At 38.6% G+C, this 23,323-nt stretch overlaps 1 protein-coding gene across 2 annotated transcripts in view; it reads left to right on the top strand.

The window, feature by feature from the left end:
• Nucleotides 1-23,323, top strand: part of ABCC4 (ATP binding cassette subfamily C member 4 (PEL blood group)) — a gene marked incomplete at its 5' end in the record, with an annotated part of 152,379 nt that overhangs the window by 80,017 nt on the left and 49,039 nt on the right. For both annotated transcript variants that reach the window (XM_082495573.1, XM_082495574.1), the window contains one exon: nucleotides 8,165-8,244. In XM_082495573.1, coding sequence (XP_082351699.1) covers nucleotides 8,165-8,244 — 80 coding nt within the window. The remainder of the gene's footprint in view (nucleotides 1-8,164; nucleotides 8,245-23,323) is intronic.

The following is a 23,323-nucleotide window of genomic DNA, read 5'->3' on the forward strand; positions in this document are numbered from 1 at the left end:
ATCATTTCATTAGCAAGTATAATACAGCACCAAAGTTAAATTCTGTTTTGCAAATTCTGTTGCAGCTGAAATTTTAGCCAACTTGGATGATTGATAATGATATATAATATGAAAGGCAATTACAATGCAAAAGGTATTTTGAGATTTCTCATGAAAGCAATTTGAGAAAGAAGGAAAGTTATAATTTTTTTTTTCCCCAATCAATATGTTTTTCTTTGTGTGCTTCTGTTTTTAATCAAGACTCTATATCCTTTCGGTATTGTATCATAAGTGAGGAGATAGACTTTGGCTGGTAATAACTGATGTTAATGCACGTGCTCTTCTGAGCATACCCAGGAAGAAAGATAAATCAACTGTACCACATAATTTAGCAAAGGGATAAGTCAACTTGCATGGAGCATTGACCTATTTTGATTTTCTACATGCAGGGTAACTCTAATCAGTAGGTCATTAAAATACTGTGTGTTTCTAGTGGACTGGAAAGCTCAAGAAACAACTGTACAGTTAGGATCAATGTATTCGTACCAGGTAATGTAGATGTCTCCATCAGCAGTAAAAACAGAAAATCATTTCCAAAGAAGCCTGTTTTCCATTCTTATCTTTGTCATAGTTATCCTTCTTTCTTTAAATCCTGCACTTAAAAATAAGATCAAACACGGTGTTCACATTTTCTTCTCGTTTCCTAACTGTTTTCCTGTTTGACAGCATTTGTGTAAAAAGTCCTTTTCAAGTAGTAAATTAATTTGGATAGAAGGCATCCCACCTGAATTCATTACATGCTGGCAGTTTAGATAAATGGATGTTATGATCTCAGCATATTTTGGCCCAGCACCACTGTGCCCATTTGCAAATGTCTAAGAAAGTGATAATATTCCTGTCAGTTTCAGGCTGCTAAAGAAAAAAAAAAAAATGGGGTGGAATTTCTTATTTATATTTATAGGATGCCTGTGGGGAAGACAGTAATGCTGTATATGGCAGTTTGTGTGGACATGTGGTGCTAAACGTATATTAAAAGAAGATAACAGACCTATTGGTGTTTCTTTGTAGAAATATGGAAGAAAAGCCAGAGTAGATCAGTAATTGACAGCTATGCAGGAGATGCATTTCCAGATTTCTTTCTGAAGAAATATTTCACAAACTTACAATTCCTTTCAAAGTCGGTAATCCATCTTTAATTATTTTGTTGATTTCATAGTTGTATTTCACAAGGTTGATGTAATGTCTGCCTCCTGCCAACATTTGATATGGACAATCCACTTTGTCACTGCTTTGATGAAACGGAAGGCTGCTTGTAGTTGCAGTACTTTTTTCTTTTTTTCTTTTTTCTGTGTATGTGTGTGAACTGAGCGCGGGTAAAGACTTATCAGTCACTGAATACCATAGCTTAACAGCAAGATACATGGCGAGCTGTCGATTTATACCACTGACAGAATGGGAAACATGTTTAATGTAGTTAAATTGATGGGCGTTGCAATGTACCCATTTTTGTGCGGCTATTTTTTTTTTATTCCTACCTTTGAGTACGCTTTTATTACCACATGTACACTTCTGAGCCTGATTTACTACCATATCTACGTTTAAAATTACTTTGGTTTTATAAGCTGTAATTTGGACTGTTTGAGGATGTGATTTCTCTCTTGAGGGTAAGTTAACACCTCTACCTATACACAAACTACCACGTGGTCTATTGCAGCGTGTGTCCCCGCGGCCGAGCGCCGTGGTGGCCACCCTGCGGTGGTGGGTGCCCCGGTACCTGGTGTCAGCAGGGTGATGCACCGGGGATGGGGGGCTTCTCCTCCTCGCTGAGTAAAGTGTGTGCTTTTGACTGTCTTAACATCGGTTCCTCTGAATTAATGTTGTCTTAGACCAGAAGAGCATCATCTCTGTGGCATGGCTGCCTTCAAGCAAAGTGCAATCCTGGTTGGGGTTGCTTACGTTTAGTTATACACGTATGACTAAGTACCTTCTTGAATCCATTCCTAGCGGTACGAGTTGCTTTCAGACAGGTTTCTGCGAGTTTGCAGCAAGGAGTGGGAGATAATAGTGTTTAATTTGTTACTTTTTCTTGGTGGAGGTTGGGCAGTGGGGGAGTGTTCCTGGCTTCACTGTTGCAGAGTAGATAAAGAGATTTTGAATATTATTCCCCCCCCAATAAATGCAGTGTACTTGTATGTGAAAATTGATATTTAGGCCAATTGCCATGGAGGAGTTTAGGTTACTATGCAAAGCAGTATTTATTAATAACATCTGTGAGTTGAACTAAAGTGTGATGCAATTAAAATTCCCTGGATTGAGGATTGGCCTGATTTGTGAGGGGAAAAAAAAAATCCAAGAGCATGTACCCTATGCACACACACACATACAAGTGGCAAAAACTTTCTATCCCTAGAAGGACCTTCTCTTAAAACCTTTTTCTTTCCCAAAGAGGCAAATTTGTGGACTAGAGAAGTATTTCTGCAATGTGTGATGAAACAAGTGGGTATAAAGGCTTCGTAAACTGTTTGCAGGGTGTATAAAATCAGTCTGCCCAGGCTATTCTGTTACACAGAAGTATTTCAGTGAATGCACTGGCCGACAAAGTATACTAGAAATGCCAAATACCTTTAGAAATAATGTACTGCTGCTCTTAGGGTTCTTGATATTTGGAATTTAGGTTGCACAATACTGAATGCTATTGGTGGCATTTGGCTGTTCCAGTGGAGGATCCTAGTTTCTTGTTTAAAAAAAAAATATCCTTTTCTTTTCTGGTGTTTACATCCTAAGTGTTGATTCAGTTTGGATTATATTTCTTTCATGGTGAAGTATGTATAAACATTTTAAATAGGTGTGGCACACTGTCAAGTGTTTTCATTATTTGGATGATAGGTTTGAACATCTATTCCAAAGTATTAGTAGGCACCTGCAGAAGCAAAGTGGGTATGTAGCACCTGAACACATTCTGATTCATGCAATTAAAGCAGTTTACAGAGTGAGAAAGAAAAGAATATCACATACTGAGGTTTGCTGTCTTTTTCATGGAGAACAAAAGAGGTTTGATTCTTTCACTTTAAGTTTAGCCTAACTGTTGTGTAGTGGAGGAGGTTTAATGAATCATTGTTTAACTTTGATACTGCCAAGTATTTGACCATTAAATAGTCTGAAATGTGTACATAGCACTTTGGTGACAGACCCTTATTTAACTGTGATTAATTGGCATTGAATAGTTATTTAATTACTTCGGAAGAAATCTAACAACAGTGTGTGTTCTGATTAAGTTATTTGATGTAAAAACAAACATAGGACTGTTGAAGAGAGCACGTTCACTTTTGCAGCTTGCTACTGATGCTGCATACCACGTGGAAGCCTGAGAATGATTAAAACAGCAGATATTATTCACAAATTTGGATGCTGTTGTAACATTGGCATACTCAGTTCTTGATTTCTTAGAAGATGTTTTTGTTAGTGTTTTTGTGAAATTTTCTTCACTTTACAAGTTTTAGATTTAGTATTTTCTTTGTGCTTTAGAAGCCCAGACAGAAACTCACTGGAATAAGTAAAAGGTGCAAGTATTAAGTGAGCTTGAAACTTTTTGAAATTGAAAATACTGGACTAGATCTAAGAATTATTGTCTTATGGCATGTATTTATATCACAGAAATGCTCACTTAAGAAATTTGGGTTTTTTGGATGTATGAAGTATTGTCAGAAGGTGATGTTGATAGTCTGCAAGTTTGGGAGAGAAGGACATTAGAAGTTTTGGAGAGAAAAATAGTATTATTTTTGGGGGGGTAAGTTGTGCAGGTCCTGCCCTTCTTGAATAGCCGGTGCAACAGTTTCTTTAATCTGAAGAACCATTCCCAAAAGTTAGGTTTGCAAATGCTAGTAGACACTGTAGTCATAACTGTAAGGCTTTTGAATTCTGACTCAAAATGGCTACTTTAACTTTCATATCTGGAATGTTTTCTCTTCCATGCTTCTTAATAATGCATAAGCAATCCACTGATTTACTGTGCTTCCAGTAAGTGGAAACAGTTGTTTCTTCATACCTTGCGAAATAGACCTCATTTACTTGTAGACATCCTTATAAATGTAGCAATCGCTCTGGATGCAATACCGTGATGGCTATGGGGCACTTTGTGGATATTTCCAAAGCACAGCGCTTCTGCTTGAAGGTGCATTGCTCTCTCTGATATATGGTGAAGGAACTTACTTGCTTTTGTGGGTTACCGTAGCCTGCTCCTACGTAGGACGTGCTGAATAAAATGCCTGTTCAGTTATAGCCGTATGAACAGGATCTGAAATACATCTCGAGGCCTGTGTTTTCTCTTATATAGTCGCTGGGGTAATATCCTTGAAAACTACCGACAACAAAGTAGGGCTAAAGCTTGTGGCTTTGTTGCTTGCTTTTAGCAGTAGAGAAGTGTTAACGGTCACTGGATTACAGTTATGAGAGGGAGACGTGGACCTCTTAGCAAGAAGCGAGGTATTTTCCTGGGCTTAATGACTTGAGGTGTCATTTTCTGGAATTACTATGTGCAAACACTAAATAGGCAATAAATGACATTTTTCAGTAACTTGAAATTAAAAAAAAAAAATTAAGTTCTGCTACCAGACATTTGCCTGAATGTTTATTTGGGAAGTGGCTGATTCACGTCCCCACTGTCTAAATTGCTCTAATTGTATCAGGTGGACTGTAAAAGGTTCCAGTTCTCAAGGTCTGTCTTTTCTGTATACTATTTCTTTTGCTCACTCATATTTTTGTCCGTGTCATTTTACAGAATTACTGTATTTACATTTTAAAGAGGATTAGGCAGATTAAAAGATGTTTTCATGTTTTATTGATAACGTCAGATTAATTTCCACTTTCCTAGTGGCAGCTCACAGCTCTGTCAAAACACAGTCTGTAGAAACACCGTTACACTTAACAATTTCATAAGGTAATTGCCAAAAATACATTTTTGGCAATTAATTAGCAGCTTGATTACTCATGGGAACTTGAATAGTTGGTGGTTAGCAGGTCTATGGAAGAGACAGTAAGACCAGAGGACCCGAGGCTGGCTCAAATGAGCTAAGTTTTCCTTAATGACCAAGTTCCTCAAAGAACTTCCCTGGAAGAGATGTTACTGTGGAGGACATTGCCACAGTCCCTCTTGGTGTGCAGGATGAAGGCAAGTATTCTGCAGCTCTCATTTATATCCATGCCGGCTCATTACCCCCAAAAGCGCCCCAGCAGATCCGTGTTGTGCTTGCAGCCTAAAGCTCTCCTTGTCGCAACACTGAAACTTTCTCAGAAAATGGCTGGAGATTGTCACAGCCTCCAAACAATTGCCAACAAAAGCCAAAACCCAGACTCAAAATCTGCAAAATTTCTCCTTGAGCAACTTTACAGGGTCGTTCTTCAATAGAAATGAGAACTGAACTCCAAGATGCCGTTGGAACGGAAACTTAAAATCGCTTTTGACAGCCAGCGTTTTGTAATGGCTTCTCTCCTCTAGCCCTTAAGGCTTTGTCCTTACCATACAAAAGGAGAGCAAGCACAGTGCTTTTCCAGGAACAAGTTTGGATGTGCTCTTCCACTTGTGGGATGAGGGAGATCACGAAGGCATCGCCTGATTCCTGGGGGTGCAGGCGTTGACCTGACCTGCGCTGTGGCTGTGGAAAGCAGCCAGCCTGAGTGACCTTGCTGCCTCCCGGCAGTGTCACCTGGGATGGCCTTTGCAGAACAGCTTCTTATATCAGAAGCTGGAGTACTGCATCCAGCTCTGGAGTCCCCAACATAAGAAGAACATGGACCTGCTGGAGCGTGTCCAGAGGAGGGCCACAAGGATCATCCAAGGGCTGGAGCACCTCTCCTATGAGGAGAGGCTGAAAGAGTGGGGCTGTTCAGCCTAGAGAAGAGAAGGCTCCAGGGAGATCTTCTTGCATCCTTCCAGTACCTAAAGGAGGCCTACAGGAGAGCTAGGGAAGGAATTTTTACTAGGGCATGTAGTGACAGGATAAGGGTGAATGGCTTTAAACTGGAAGAGGGCAGGTTTAGATTGAACATTAGGAAGAAATTTTTCACTTTGAGGGTGGTGAGGCACTGGAACAGGTTGCCCAGGGAGGTTGTTGAGGCCCCATCCCTGGAGGTGTTCAAGGCCAGGCTGGACGTGGCCTTGGGCAACCTGGTCTAGTGGGAGGTGTCCCTGTCTGTGGCAGGGGGGTCGGAACCCGATGGTCTTCAAGGTTCCTTCCAACCTAAACCATTCTATGATCAGCCTGAAACCACTACAAAAAACCCTTATTTGGGTTTAAGAGGCAAAGGGGGATTCTAAGGTGGGGTTTGCACGCTATGGAAATAATTCTTTGCCCTTGCGTTCAGCTTGTTATTGGTGGGTCTCACAGCATTTCACAGAGGGGCTCGGCACTGTCACCTCTCCTTGCGCTGCTCTTCACTCTGTAAAATGAAGTGAAGTCACTCAGGAGGCAGGTGACAAAGCTGGGAACAGTTTGCTAATACCCTGAGCCCAATCCATTATGCCATCTTGTTTCCTTCATCTGCCCCTCCGGGACAGGCTGCCCTGTTAGAAGGAAGCATTTAGCCTTTTTGAAGGATTTTATTTTTGCCACTGAGGTCTTTTTTCATTTGAAAATAAACTGGAATGTGATATTTAGGGATATTAAGAAGTCTTAGCTACAGCATGCATGCATGCATGCAGTATGTGCTAGATCACTCTTCCATGGCCAGTCTCTGTGTAAGGAAACCACAGGAAAAGGAAATTAAAAAAAAAAAAAAAATTGCTTTGGAGTTCCTCGTGATGTATCTACCCCAATGTGAAATAAGTGAAAGGGAATATCCCCAGCTGCCATTTCCAGTAGAAACAGATGAAAGAGATTTTGCTAGTCTTGTGCTGCTATATACCCTTCCTCTCTGTGTGCAAAGCCTAAAAATAGGATGACTTCTACTGCCTTTGCCACTGCCTTTGGTAGTAAAGTGCACCAGAACAAGTTGTGTCCCAGGCCTGAGGATGGCATGTTTTGCGTATTGCTTGGTGTGGAACAGAACTTCCCTTAAAAAAAAAAATCGATGTTATCCAACAAAATTTGTAATTCTGAGATAGCCATGAACAGAAAAATAGAATGATGTTGCTGCAGTAGTTACTTCAGTATCTCTTATCTCTGAATTACGTCTCCCACGCACTTTAAACTTAACTACTTTCAGTTTAATGAGCTCCTTTGAAAAGAAAAAAAAAAAAAAAGTCTTTTGTTGCCAATGCAGTGAATGTGTTTGTACCAGTTAGAAGTAATAATTGAATCAAGATATATGTAGATAAAAAAGCAACGTGAATGCATGTACAGGCATTACACACCTTAGAAAAGGTCAGATTCCCATCCTTAGCTTAGTTTCTTTCCTGGTGAGTACAGATATTGATTAATAGAGAAAGATACTAATCCACTTATGGGTGGCAGCATTGTGACTTTAATTATTAAAGAATTCTTGCTATAACTGATTTTTCCACTCAAGTAGAACTTGGGAAAATAGAGAAGTGTAAATGCTTCACTGCCAGCAGATTAAAAATTGTTTTATTAGCTTTAATAAAGATCAGTATTGTCAAGGTTTTGAATAAGTATAAATGTAAGGCTGCATGAATGTGAATCTATTTCAAATTTTATTTCAGAAACGTCTGCAATTTGAACCCACATATAATGGTGAAGGGGTTGGAAGAGAAATACTGAAAAGGATCAGTTAGATCAACTATGATCTATCTGGGACATGCATGCACTAGTGAGTTTCAGTCAGTGATAGGAGCAGATTCCGGCTGATGTTACTTGATGAAACGTGTATTAGGTTGTCTGAACTGTAAACCTTTACCTCCACATGTTGAGCATGTAAAGCGAGTGTGTTTCACCTGCTAAATTCTATTGAACCATTACCTTCAAAGCTCATTTTAATTTTTTCCTAGCAGTTTAAGTAAAGGTTTTATATTTGGGTGAAGGGTGTTTGTAAAAATGTATTCTTCAAAATTTATTTCAGCGGTTATAAAGATTCCCTTCACGGTGGTTTCAGAAAGTGTCTTTTTATCTTTAGATGCCAGTTGTTTCCTTTTAACTGTTACTAAAACAGTAAAACATGGTGCGTTTAAGATATTTAGGTCTTTTAAGGAGTTATATTTACTTTCCTTTTTTCTCCAACCCTGTTTCTGTAGGAAGAATCTTAAATCGTTTCTCCAAAGATATTGGCCACCTGGATGACTTGCTTCCATTGACGTTTTTGGACTTCGTGCAGGTAATTCAGTTGCTGCTGTCAAAGACTTCTGCAGTGCATTCTGTATTTAGATTCCTGTATGCTTTGGTGAAGATCAGCTATTTGTCACAGATGTAGCTGAGTTGAATGAAAGTACTTGTTTGTGAAAGAAAGGTGCGGTTAAAATTTAATGTGTCAGTAAAAAGCTAACATGAGTAATAACTGGCAGGTAGGAGTGGCTATACACAGCTTGCTATTATGTCAAGATTTCAGTTCATAGTAGCTACATGCTTGGTAAATTGCTCCTGATTTGCCTCCAAGCAATCTGGCAAGCTTATTGCTGTTATAAGAAATATGTCCATAGTAAAGAAACAATCAACTCACATGAAAAGATAGCACAGATTAACCTAATTACGTGTCTACTTCCACAAAGAATCAAATGCTTACCACACCATTTTGGATTAAAATAGGTGTGGCTATTTACAAAGAAAAGATTAGTAGTAATAGGGTGAATATAATAGCCTTAATAGGAACAAGTGAAATAAGTTGCTGCAGACAAGAAAGATGGACAAAGCACTGAGATTTTGATGATGATGAAAGGATAAAGGATTATATATGGCATCAAGGTAATTCTTCTGCCGCAGTTGCTATTAATCCTCCTTGTAAAAAAATTGCAGAAGGATAAAGCTGCAAAAAAGTTGATCATACTGTATCAAAATAACATGAATCACAGAACACACAGGATCGTGGAGGCTAGAGAAAGAAATTACTTAGTGGATCATCTGGATCCACTTAGTGCATCAGACCTGTCATGCTCAAGTCTTATGGTGCTATTGGTAGCTTTGCTTCATCTCTTAGAGATAACTTATTCAGGATCTAAACCTTATTTTGACGACTTTAAAAATAAACCAAAGATGTTCCAGGTTGAGCAGTTTGATCGTGTTGTTAATGCTGAACTATTGAAAACAGGAAGAAAAATATTCCAAGGAGTTAGTAAAAACACTTCTTAAGATAAAGTGAAGTTGGTAAAGTTGGGGTGTGTGTTTTGTTTTTCAAAGCATTACAGTGCCATATGACCTTTTGGGGAAGAAAGGAAGGTGATGTATTTTACCTGTCCATTAAAGCATTTGGGTTTTTTTGTGAGTTAGGGAGTTGCTTATAGTGAATATTAAGATTTTGAATTCATGGGTTTTTCAGGTCCTGACAAATTCTTTCCTGGAAGTGCAATATAAACATCTTTCTGTAATATACTACTTGTGTTCTACTGTTCATACAGATTCCAAATTTTCTTCCGTCTTATTAACTGTCTTATTAGACAGAATATCTTACTGTATTTAAGCTTTCTTGGGACAACACGTATGTGCCTTTCTTTTTGGCTGGAATCTCAGGCTGTCCTGCAGTCCTTATCCTCTTCCACAAAGTGGAAACCATCTCTTTTACGTAGTGCTCCTTGGCCATTGGACCGAGCAATGCAGAGGGGTTTGTATTTACATAGGTTTGTCCCCTTTAGAGCAGACTGCACTGTGTATGTTCATACCATGTACTACTCATGGCCAGAGCATCTTCTGTGTCCTGTGGTCTTGAGAAAAAACGATTAACCCTTTTCCTTAGTTCCGTGCATTTACAATAATGTGAGAGTTGTGTTGCAGCCCGCTTGCATGGTGTTTTTATAGCAAGAAACTGAGTGGGTGTTTTGCATGCCCTGGCATGTGGTTTAAAGGCATGTAGGGTTGTCTGAGGATGCAAAATTTGCTGGGAAAATGTTAGTGAAGTCTGCATAAGCAGAGGGAGACAAAATTGGTGTGGTCTTGTCCATACTTCCTTTTGGGAGTAGACCCTGAAGCAAACTGTCTTGAGAATTACACTCTTTTGTTCTGAGGGAACCAACTGGTTTGCTCAAAAGAAAGCTAAGGAAGAAGCTAACCTGTGTCCATGGCACATACAGGGGACCAAATCATCTATTAGCAAATGGAGAAACCTAGTTGTTTGATCAGTGTATAGATACTTTAGGCAGTATATGCTTACCAAAACTTAACTGGTCTGGGATGAAAGAATGAAGGCTGTTGCTCTAGATGTGCTTGTTTTCTTCTTTCAAGCTCCTACTGTAAACCGCACTTTGTAAATATTTCCCCTCACGTTGATTACTTTGTGCATGTCTTTTAAATTGGCTATTGAATAATTTGTCAAATTCTGAAGTTTGTATTTTAAGTGTTCCTTTTCAAAAAAATAAAGTAGATGTTACATGTCCAGTACGCTATTAACAAGATCTTGTGTTTCAGAGCTTGCCTGTTCTATTTGGCATCAGAAAAGAAAATTTAGGAACTTACTGTTGATTAATAATGCACTGCTATCCATAAGACAAAAGCACTTCCTTCTTGGCAGGTTTTCTAAAACTTACTGTTCTTGATCGGCAAGCTTGTTGGTTTAGTGGATGCCTTTTGAAATTCAATAGCAAAGATATGATATTTATTTCTGAAGAAGCATGGGCTTTTACCAAGGATAACTTATCAATTATGATAGAGATCTTTTGTCACTTGTTTTGTTTGCAGGTGTCTTTTATAAGACTTCCTATAATCCCTTCAGGAAGAAATATTTTCTCCTTTCTAAAAACAGTATTAGCTAAATATAAAAGCTCTGATCCCAGCCATTGTTGTTGATTCTTTGAGAGACATTTCCCAACATTCATTGTTTAAATGGTTGTCAGGAGGAATCAAGTGAAACTTAATAAACAATGCAGTAACTGGTTCATCTTACTTTGTGTGTAGAAGCTTTTCTTGAGCGGATTTGCATTGAAGCAGTGGTCCTTTTTCTGAGTTATTGCTAGGATCATTGTGAAGCATTCCACCCTTTTACTATATTGGCAAGTGAGCGTATAATTTCTGCACAAATAAAGACAATGTGATTGGACACTCAAAAAACTACAATATGAGCCCATTTAAATAACTACAAATAAATAAATAATTAACATCTACTAGTTTTGAGAATGTTGTAATTACACTGAGTACAGATTTTAAGGCAGTGCTAAAAATCGATAATGTTCATTTTAGAGTGCCTAATAAGATTGCACTACAGTCATAATGAGCATGATTAGTCTAGACAGCTATACTGGGTGAAAATTAATTCCTTGAACTAAAAGAGTTGGATTTTTTTACATTTTCCATTGAGTCAATGGAGAAGAAAGTCCATTCTCTTCAGGAGACAGTGGATAGTTACCGTATACTTACTTGTTAAATCAAAAATAAAAGGTATGTGGCAAGCACAAAAATGCATCCTAGACCTTGTGTATTCTTCTGAAAACCTGGCTAGATTTTGCAAAACTGTTGCTTTGCAATAGCTCCCACAGTAGCAACTCTCACTGCGTTTAAAGTTTCCTGCCATCTTTTCTTTCTTTGGTTTTAAGTGCACCAAAATATAGCACACCTGTCTTTGGAGAGACTGGGGGCAGGAGGGGCGGTCCTAACTAGGAGGAGGCAGTCATTTTTTTTCTTCTTAACTTAGGAATTTTAACAGCGTATGAGACATGTCATGTTAGTGCAGTTGGCTAATTTTTTTGTAGACATTACTGCTGTATCCCCAAGACTTAGAAATAAAAAATAAGCCTCTCATGAGAACACATTTTATGTCTATGTTTGACTACATGGCTGTGGGGACTACTCTGTGGGTAGATGTGACGTATTGAAACTGAAAAGAAACCGAAGGTTAAGTTGGGCACTTCAACTGAGATATCTTTAATGGTACGTTTACTGTCATGTTCAAAACTTATTACACTAAAAAATGAACTTTACAGTCTGCAGTCTCAGCCTGGGCCTTCTCTTCTGTAGTGATTCTGGCTGGCCATAAGGTATCGTACCAGCTCTCATAAAAAATAAATTAAAAAGCAATGCTGTGTTCACTGTGACACTTCTACTAAATAAGGCACTAAATATGTTTATAAAATCAGGTAATAATAATGTTTATAGGTTGATTCAGATAGTCAAAAAAGCTGAATGAACTTGTTTGGTGAAGATGGTATGTGGTTTTTGGTTTTTTTTTGTGACCTCACATATTTTTAATTACTTACCCTAGCACTGTTAGCCGCCTTGGCCTCAGTTCTGCATCTCACTTTATTTTTCCTATCCTGAGTTACATATTTTTGGCAGGACTACTTGTGTGAAGGCCATTGCAGGGCTTTCAAACTTTCTCAGAGGATTTAAACATCCACTTCATTTAGATATATATGCTTTATGTATGTATTTGTTAGTTTAATCAGAGGGCAGTTTTAATCAGACAGCAGCCTCAAAGAGTTACCCAAATGCGAATAATTGTAGAAATGCTTTCTTCAATTGGTATGAACTCGATCATCCTGTAAATAAGTTCAAAGGAACTTAAGGAAGTCCGGTGCCATTTAAAATGACTAGGATTTTATTATTTAATTTTCTCAGGCTCCTCTGAAAATACCATTTGGTTTACTCAGTGTTATAACCAACTGTTGTTCCTCCTCCTGCCTTAAGCTCTGCGGGAGTACAAAGTTCTGTTGATGTGGACTTCACTGGTAGGTGTGGGGCTTGTTGTTTAAAATGTAGTGCGTAGCATTGTCTAGCTCGATGCAGCATGAATAAAACACACTGAACTAATTTGGGAAAAGGTCAGCCACGGAATAGAATAAAAGAATTTAATGAGGAAGCATTAGGAATTAAGAATCCAATCTATTTAACAGCATTTTATGCACATTAGCCCAGATATTCCTAAGTGGCCAGTATTCTGGATGCTGTATTTTTGAGAGTTCATCCAAAGCTTGTTTTTAGTCCGTGAATCTCACCTTGACTTGAGATGGATCTTCAGAAGCTTAACGTCTTTAAACTGTGGTCTCAGGTGGTGCAGGATGAGTACTAAAACTGATAAACTACTGGTTGAAAATTTTATCTATAAACTGATCGAATACATAGGACGGTGAAATATATTTCAGACTTTCTTTTGGTTTTGTTAATTATGATGATAAATTTTAAAGGGATGGTTTTCTCTGTAGTTTCTTGCCCTTTTAATTCTTCAGTGATCTTATTACCTGTTAACAGAGTTGATTTTCTGCTTTAGTTTCTAGTGAATTTGAGTAACTTAATGTGATGGCCCCTTCATTTTGATTTCTTACCCTATGTTGGATTGAGGGGAAAAAAAAATCATGATCTGTTTTGTTTCTGGAGAACACTGTGAACATGTGAACTATCTGCAGCTGCCCTTGGAAAAGGGCAGTGATTTATTGAGGAAAACTGAATTGCAAAACCTTTTTCCTCCCCAAAATCAACAGCTTGACTGAGTTTAAATAACTGACTTTTCATATCCTTTCATCACACACAAAGACCTAATCCTGAGACTACTTGAGCCACCAATGTAGGCTGTGGCTGAGACCACCACTGAATGTGCCATTCCCTTCTCACCACACACAAAACACATTGACTGCAGCTTTATGAAGTGAAAATGCTGAAGAAAAGGAAAATGTGAAGGAGGTGTCCACAGTCATTTCTTTAAGAAAAAAAAAAAAGGAAAAAAGAAAGGGGAAAAAAAAAAGCTGCTGCTGCATCTGGATATTAGGAACAAAAAGTGCCTCAGACTGGAATAATAGCTTGGGTCACTTGCTTTCGTATGTGCACAAGAGTGGAACTGCCATTCCTTGTTTCAGTACCACTGACCCCTGCATTTTATTGTGTGAAGATGTCAGGGAAAGTGTGTAGAAGGAATTCCAGGATCTTTTAGTTTAACAATGACGTTATTTTGTGATCTCTGTGAGAGGTGGGGTTCTGGGGAGTTTGCTGTGTTATTTTTTGCAGTTCAGCCAGGTTTTGTGTGTATGCATGTGTGAGTTTTTTGCAGGTGAGATATTTTTATTCATTAAAGAATAGCTCTTTATGTGTGTCTGCATGTGTGCATTCAAAATATGGTCATAAATATGTTGTGAGAAAATAACCAGTGGTGGGATCCGTGTTAAATGTCAGCAGCATAGTCTCTTTAGCCTGATACGCAAAACAGACCTGCATCTTGGAGACACCTTTTGGTTTCCTTTCTACTGAATCCTGGTAGTTTTGCTTGATGGTGAGATTACAAGATTCCGCAGCTGTGCTGAGGTTTAAATGATAATAAATAAATTTAAAATAACAGTTGCCTGGTGTCACTTGACTACTGAAATCTCATGGAACTTTTTATCTGTGGAACTGATGTTCTAACATTACATTCCCCAGATGCATAGTACAGTGCATTTTGCTAGTATGTAGTGAAAAACCAATTAAAACTTTCAAGAAAAATAATAAGGGTATACACCTTGGTTACTTTTGAGCTTTAATTTCAGAATAGGTTAAAATGATCGTAATGATAAACTAATTTTTTATAGTAATTTGATATTCGTATGTGCTTTCAGTTTTGCTATTTTCTTTGAAATAAAAATGGTTTATACACTGTGTTGTTAAAAACAAATGAACAAAAATTGTCTATCCTGCCTGCTTGGTCATCATCCTGTTACCTTCCACCCTCACTCCCCAAAGGAAAGAGGGGGAAAAAAAAAAAAAAAAAAAAAAGTGTGGGAGGTTGAAGAGGAAGAGGAGGCTTGGGTTGCACTTGTGTCTCCAAGACCAACATGCAGGAGCTGTGAGTTTATCACAGGCACTTGTCTAAATAATGCAGTTCTTTATTGACCTTTCATTCCTCTGTCCTTGAATGCCTTGATTGTTAAATCCCAGTAGCCAATTAGTCTTGTTGATGGTGACCAGCAGTGGAGATAATCTATGCCAAAGCTATTGCTGGTCTTTAGCCTGTACCTGTCATCACATTCCTTTGAATGTAAGGATGAGTGGCTTGCATCATATGGACTGCGTGTTTACTCAGATTGATGGTATGTGTATAGGATAAAATGTGTAAAGTCTGGAGTCACTGCTAATTGGTGGATTCCCTTGCCTATGCATAGACCTCGGTTTTCTAGGGAAGGCTAAAGATCTCTTCTCACTATAGTGGTTATATGTAATCCAGCCCAATCCTTTCCCTCACCCCATTTTTTTTTTCTATTTACGTTAGTGTACAGAATTTTTACAAGAATAGGTATGCATGTGACTCTCCACATATCAGTGTCAAGGCAACAGATATCATTGCAGTAGCAAAACTGATTTGTGTGAGAACACAATGTAATTTTAGGGTTTGTGTTTACTTAGTATTAATAAGCTTTTAAGATGTAACCCCTTATCTAACATGGGACAGAAGATAAAATAATACTGAAAAATGTGATTTCATTACCTTTTTGTCATCTTGCTTCCTTGTGTTTTATTTACCACTTTTCTGCTTTTCTTGTTTTTCTTAACTTTTAAAATTTTTGTACTTCTTCATTTACATGGTAAATGTAGATAATACTTTTGTTACTGGGCTGTTCCTTCCGTTTTCTCAATGAAATGTGGAATACTAGTGTTTTGAATATAGTACACAGAAAAATAAAGCTATCTTTCACTTTGTGGAATTGTGTGTTCTCTATTTCTTTTCGTAGAGTATATGAGCATTGTGAGGTGTAGTTTTCCTCTTCATTTCTCTGACATTTTGAGCAGATTGTGGCTTAGTGGTAGAAAGACAAAAATGTAGTTGTTCTTGCAGTAATTTGGTATGTTGGACTGAAACCTGCAAATAGAAAATTTCAATCAGGTTTAAATCAGCTCTTCTCTAAATTGGCTTCTCTCTTTTCTTTATCAGATTACTCTCAATACATTTTCAGCTACTAGAAAGCGGGGCAGTTGTATGCAAGTCCAGTGATGTGCCCCTGTTCTGTATGTCCCCCCTTTTGGTTAAGGTGGAATTTGTAAAAGTTACAGAGAGAGATTCCATTCGTCTGGGGCTTTTTTATCTGTTGGAAGGTATTTTCTTGTTTGCTTTTCTTGCTGTGAAAGAGGGCAAAGAAATACTCAGATGCAAGTGAACTTACGTTCTGCAGTTTTCTGGTCCATCTTTAGATGTGTACTACTTCTGCTTTTGGTGCCAAAGTGGGACATTTTCTCATTATTATTTATAAGTATTTACCTGACTTTTAAAGTGTTATTGCAACCTTTCACATCTGTAGCTCAAACTGATTATTTTTAAGACTTCTGAAGATCATTAACATTTCCAACACTTCATAGTAGCTAGAAATCTTTTAATTCTGCTGTCAGTCATAGTGTAACAATCCTGTTCCAAATGGTGATAAGTACAAATCTTCTAGATTGCCTTAAACTACTGATATACTATAGATAGCACAATGTGTGCTTACAAACAAATTAGGATTTCGCTGTTCGGCAAAAGGACTGGAGATTTCACTTTTGATTCAAGAAGGAAGGAGAAACTTGGAAGTAATTTGAATTACTAAGCCACGTAGCTGGCATGTGTGCGTGTTAAATCATTATGCGTATTTATGCCCACAACAAACATGTGGGACAAGGAATTATCTTTAGCAAAAAAAAGACTCCATCTCTTAGAAATGTGCTGTCAGGGTTATGTGTGCATCTCATGCAGAACATAAGACTTTTTTTAGTGCTGAAGCTGATACTGTAGCTGCCTGGTGAACTCTGCAGCTGATTTGAAAACTTCAGGTGAATTTGTTCTTCGAAAGGTAGAGGCTTCAGTGTGGGCAGTTTTATACAGCAAAAGATGGGGCTTCAGCTGGGAACTGAATGTCACCTGTCTTTGGGAAGCTTACACCTCTTTGTTATATCTATGTAACAGGATAGTTTTGTATCATTAAGAAAAAAAAAGGATTCATTTGCATTGCACTTTTGAAATAGTAAAAATCTGTGTGTTAAGAGAGACTCTTTCAAGGGCTCAATAATAGCTATTCCTGTGCTAGGGAAGAATAGGATGCTGAGTGATTGCATTTTCTTCCATAATCATGTCCCTAAATCTTTTTTTTTTCTTTCTGTTTTTCGTATTTGGTTTTGAAATCGGTCTGATGTTTAAATACGCAGAACTCTCTTACTATGAAAGTCACTTGTATGCTAAAATAATGGTTTTAGATCTTACCTTCTAAAACTGAAAATGTGCAGGCTTTGGTACCCGATTCAGTTGTCCATCCTCTGTTAAACATAACATAATACTGAGAAAAATAATTTTTCATTTTTCTCGCTGATAGAAAGTCTGGATGTTTGGGTCAGACCTGGTATCAATTACTTACTTTGGTAAGTGTATCTTTGTTGATGGTTTGTGCTAAATAAGCTTCTGGAAAGTCTTCCTGATCGTCTTGGAGCGTATTTGTAACAAATTATGAGTGAGCATGCGCTTACCACAGTAAATAATGTTTTTTCTCTGCCAAGGAAGTTTCTTTTTACTTTAGATGCCACTGGGTTCTGTACCTGCAGAAAATGGCTGAACTGGGTGAAACCTCATGGTGGTGGTGAGAGGCTGGTGCTGATTGGTTAAAATACAGTTGCTGAAAATGTCAAGCAACTGTTAAGCTTCCTGGAGCTGCGTGATCACTGAACAGAATGTAGTACTGAAGAATTATAAGTCAAGAGTTTATTTTGAATAGGAAAACAGTATTTTATAGCCCTATCAACATGGCAAAGCTCTGGGGAAGTTAGGGAAAAAAAAAAAAGAGACAGGCTAAAAAGCATTTTTTGCGTATCTGCTATGAAAGAGCGCAACCAGAAAAGAACAGAAGGTAATTTTAATTCTTAGGATAGCTGATGCTGTAGTCCTTAATATTTTTCATAGTTTTCATTTAACTGGGGCAGGGGGGCCGCTGTGGAACTTACAGCAATATGAGTAGTACTTCATTCCACCTAAAAATAAATCTAAGAATAGTGTATTTTAAATAGCAAGAACAAACATTAAAGTGCTTAAAAGCTTGTAACTGCTGTAAGCCTGAAGAGCTGTTACTGAAGCACTGATACTCTTTTTAACAGAAGAGCCCACAGTTCAAAAGTAGCACAAAGCTTTTAAAGTTGCTGAAAGACCCAGAATTGACTTCTGGCAAAACAATTAGACTTGGCTGAGCGGAAAAGGTCATGCAGTTGAAAATGAGGTATTCTTGGGGAGGGCGTGGGGCTGATCTGGCATGGCCATGAGGGACAGGAGGCCTGAGGCGGGAAAGTCCGTGTAACTCAAAGAGAGTTTGCAAAACTGCAGCATATGGGGCAGCAGCATCTGTGGTAAGCAAAATTTTGCCAGACATTTGGAAGAACTGGGAAAAAATGTGCACAGCATGGATGAAAAGGTTATGGTAGCATCATCATTAGTTCAGAAGAATTCCTCACAGGAACAGTGGACAGTATTTCAGCAAATAAGTTAATGGACTAGACCATAAGAACACTAAATAATGCCATGCAGGGTCAAAGCAGTGGTCCATCTTAGGCCAGCGGTCTTTCTCCAGCAGTAGCAATAGGAGGTGTTATCTGGGGACGGCATGAGAACCAGCTGCTTTCTGTGGGCCATGCTGTCTTTAGTACCCTAGCATTCACAGTATTGTACTGGGGGTGTCAAAAGACCTCCCCAGTCCTTTTACAAAATGGTGCAAAAAATGGGTAGTATCAGCTTATGTCTTCTGCAATCTATAGCCTGAAAGCAGTGAGATATTCTTTGATTTTTTTTTTTTAATTTTGTTCTATGTATATGTGCCCCTTCTACGGAAAGAAAGTGATAATTATCACTGAAAGAAAAACTGCTTTTAGACAGGTTGTAAGTGGGATAAGACTGAGGACAAATATTAGTGAATCAGCCTCTGCTGGTAAAGTGCTAAACATATGAGTAAAGAACAAAGTAGGAAATGCACCATTTGTAGTAGTGCTAAAGAGAAAAGTACCCATTGTTGAATCAAATGTTTTGATTTCATCAGGGTCTGTGCTCAGTGGGACTGTCTTGGACTTATATAGCTGGGGAAAAGTTTTGGAAATGGCTTCTAAGGGGTAGGAGGGGAGCAGAAATTGTCAAGCCATTCTTTATTTCTCTTTAAAAATATCAGTTAATTGGCAGCAGGGGCTGATAGAGGAGATATAAAAATGCATTGCTCTGGGAATGCTGAAGTGAGTGGAACAGCGAACAAAGTGAGCACACTTTTGTGATGGTGGGGGATATTGGAGTCAAAAAACCCCGGAGTTAATATAATGGAAAGGGATGCTTTCCGCTACCTGAGAAGAAGGGTAAATCTGGGAGGGCCGGGAGGGCCGTTTTCCTGCATTGTTTCAGGCAGGTTCTTGCAAGAGCTGTTGAGAAAGCAAAGTATGTGCACGTGCATGTTCTACACTCTGATTAATGCTGTTTCCTCAAGCTGCCATGTAAAATTGTGCTTGGCATCTGAGGTCTTCCATGGGAAGATATAACATATTTGTCATGGTACAAAGAGAACTATAGTTTATGTGAATAGTTTTTGTGTGTGTCCCTTTTTTCCCTCGGGAAGAGAACAGTGTAAGAATATAACTGGAGACTGTGGACGTTTACAGAAGATGACAAACTTAGCACTGCTGAACAACAACATGTATTAACTTTTTATGTCATTTTTTAAGGGAGATCAGAATAAAGTTATAACTAACTCCCTATAACTTCAAGAAGAGGACCTCTCGCTTATATGTAGATTGCAAAGTTGTACCTTGCTGCTCAAATCACTAAGATGCTTTTGTGCGCAAGTGCCAAGTAGGCACAAGGTGCAACAGAAGAAAACCATATTAACAGTCCTCCAACTTTTTACTGCTTATAAATAGAAAAATACATTGTCCACAGACACTTGTGAGAATGGATGTTGGCACTGTCCTTTTCTGTGTGACAGTATTGGAATCCATGTACAGTGGGTATGAACAGGAGCTGCATGTACAGATGCATTAGGTAGAGTCCATAGCTTTGGCTCTAATAAAAGCTTTTCTTTTTTTCTGTGGAAAATCTGTATTAGCTGGAAGTAACTTATTACTGTGGCTGAAGGGCCCTAGCAACTAACATACATGAGTGAAGATAGTTTATTGTAAAAAGAAAAATAACTACTATATGATGTAGGAATGTAATGTGAAGTTTTAAAGGATGAGTATTTTGAGTGTCTGGCAGAATCACAAAGTCAAGAGCTTGATTATGCAATATCTGGAAGTCTCAGACAACATACAGAATGTGATTTTTGAGAACTGCTATTGGATTGAGACCTGCATAAGATAGTTAAGCCTCTTGGCCCAGGGTGCCCAGAAAGCCTCTTTCTACCCCTTGTTGTAGGGTAAGAGATTATTGATGATAGGATGTGGTTTAAATACAACAGAATGGTGGCAGTGCCAATGTATTAAAGAAAACATCCTTTTTATTATAAGGTCACTTGTTAAAGAACAATTGGACACAGTTCGCCATGATCTCAAACAAATATTAAGCCTTCTCACTTAATGGCAAAATGCATGCCAAGTCAAATGAATGAGCATGTTGGTGGCACAGAAAACGTTTGCCCTGAGGAGCTAAGCATATGCTTGTTCGCCTGGAAAAACAATGATCCAGAAAGACTATCTATATTATAGAGACAAGAACAAACAGAAGGTGCTAGCCTTAAGGATGCGATCGGGAATTCTGAATAAGTTTCTGTGGTATAGCTGGCAGGTGTGTTCTGCCCATTTGCAGCGACATATGGATTTAGTTAGGTAACCTCCTGTTGACTAATTGTAAATAGCAGGATTCAGAGGAGGAGAGGGTGTCTCGCAGAAGATAAGACGAGCTTGCTGGTTTTGAAGATTTTTAGAGCTGGCAGTATTTAGTTCTTACTTTTTTCTTGCACTCAGTTTATCTGAAATTACAATTTTCATTTCTTTCCCAGCTGTGCCTTTTTTTTCCCCTTTCAGTGCATTGGTTGTCTTGTCTTTATATTCCCAGTTTTCTTGTGGATGCACATTTTCCTGAAGCTGAATTAACACTGACTGAGAGTTGTCATTCCTGTCAAAGATTGCTGTCACTGGTTGCTTCAGAAAAGGATGACGTCTGAGATATCTTTTAAATATTGGAGTTACGTGCAACGCTTTCTCCTGTACTCATAAGTCTTCATTGCTTTTTCTCTCAAGGCAAATCTGCTCCTGACAGTTTGATGCAAGCAATAGTATAAACAGCCGTATGTACTTTTTTTAACCAGTTCCGAAAGAAAACCCATAAATTTTATTAAAAAGGTAATTTAAAGACAAGACTACACGCCTCAACTTGGCCACTTCAAGTGAGTAAAACGAAGCAGAGCAGTTTATGTACTAGGATTACGGTGCAAAGATAAAGTGTTTCTATTTGGATATTTCTTGGGGTTTTTGTAATAAAGGGGGAAAAAATGCAAAAGATTGACGACGTGGTTCAATATGCTGCTCCGGATGCAGCTGGCCCGAGCAAAGTGTTTATTGCTCTGATCTGCTCATTGCAATGTCTTCTCCCCAGGGAAGCTTGTCCTCTGGTGTGGCCGGTAACCAGCCGCCTGGGCAGCTGAGCTGCAGGACAGGCAGTCCAAACAGTCCCCTTTGAAAAAGAGTCTTTTAAAAAAATAATAAAAAAAAAAGCTTTCAAGGAAAAAGAAAATGTCAGAACTGGATTAGGGATTGATTGTGCGTGCTGTTATTTGGCAGAGCCAACGAGGAAATAATTTTAGTCAGGGGGAGTGGAGGGAGGAGGAAGGGTGATGCCAAGCAAGTACGAACAGAGCAGGGTTTTGTAGTTTCTTGACCTGGCTGTACTTCAGACAGCAGGGACTGACTGAGAGTGCCCTAAGTTAATGCAGTTAAGGTTGCAGACTTGAAATCCAGGATATGCACCACTGCTATTATTAAATTAGTATGGCTTCATGGCAGTGTCCATGGGGTAATATAATCCTTGGGAGTGCATATTGGGGTCCAGGGAGTAGGAGCCAGGGGCGGTGGCAGGGTAGGTGTGTTTGACTTGTGCTTAAATACTGGTAAAAACAGTCCTGGAATATTGCAGCTTTTAGGTGGGACTTGACTGGAGATTCAGTCATCAAAATATCTGCTTGTTGGGCTTTAGATGCTTACTTTGCTATAGTCAGAGGGCATCTAGTCCAATGCAGTTAGTGGCCTCTAGAGAAATATTCAACCACTGGGTCACTAGGTATCCACTTAAAGATTAGATGAATCACTTTCTAAACTTCTGAACTAGGACAGGAGTTTCACTATGTCAGTCACATGTGGATTCCCACATTCAGGTTTTAGAGTCTCAAATCACATCCTTTGGGCTCCACTCGTTCATTAGAGAACCTACCAGGTCGCCAACTGGAAGTCCAGAATGGTGTGGTTCCTATGGTAGTAGGTCTTATGTCATAGCTGTCAAACCCATGTGGATGACTTGGCATCACAAATCATGCTAGGAACTTACACAGACACACAACTGCATGGTAACCCTTATGCATATATTTTATAAGAGATGCTGAAATACACTGTAAGGTCCATTTAAAAAAAACAAAAAAAAACAACAAAACAACAAAGTGCAAAACTTCTTTTTGAATTACAGAAGAAAATGGAAGCCCTCAAAGATATGACTGTTGAGCTCATCAGAGACAAGGCAGAGAGGTGTTTTATAGGTACTTTCATGAGGACTCTTAAGTACCCACTGGAGGAAAGTGCCAGCGGACCTGAGGGAATCAAAATGGGGTTCTATATGAAGGCTAGGTGCCTTTTCTCAAAGAAGTACTTAAGTCAAACATGAAATCTTGAGCTCAGGATGTAACTTGTACAGAAGGGCAATGATCTATAGGATAGAAGGGTAGACAGTCTTAAGAGACATCTTGCACTCTTGCTTTTGCATTTTTGTCCTGTCAGCTTTATTAAATGACTTCAAATGGCTTACAATTTGTCATAAGATTTCTAACATCATATAAACAGTATAGTTGCTGCATCAAAGGGAAAGGCTTATAGCTTGTGATATATGTATGGCTTATAGCTTGTAATTTCCACGGTTCTCCAGATTCTTGTTTTTTTTTTTTTTTCTTATAGTTTCTTTACTGCACATGAAATGCTTTTCTATTGTGTGGTTGTGGTACAGAAATACCTTGTTCATCCTAGATCAAGACCTGTTTGAGATAGAAACTCCAGGATATCACTCTCAGCACTTACAAGAATTATGAATATGTAGGTCAGCAGAAGATGAAGGGAAAGCACATGTTTTGCAAGGGAATGTGCTGATCAGAGCATTCACTTCCCCAGAGGGCTATAGGAGG

This window comes from Vanellus vanellus (assembly GCF_965231255.1).
Source record: "Vanellus vanellus genome assembly, chromosome: 1".
Lineage (NCBI taxonomy): Eukaryota > Metazoa > Chordata > Aves > Charadriiformes > Charadriidae > Vanellus > Vanellus vanellus.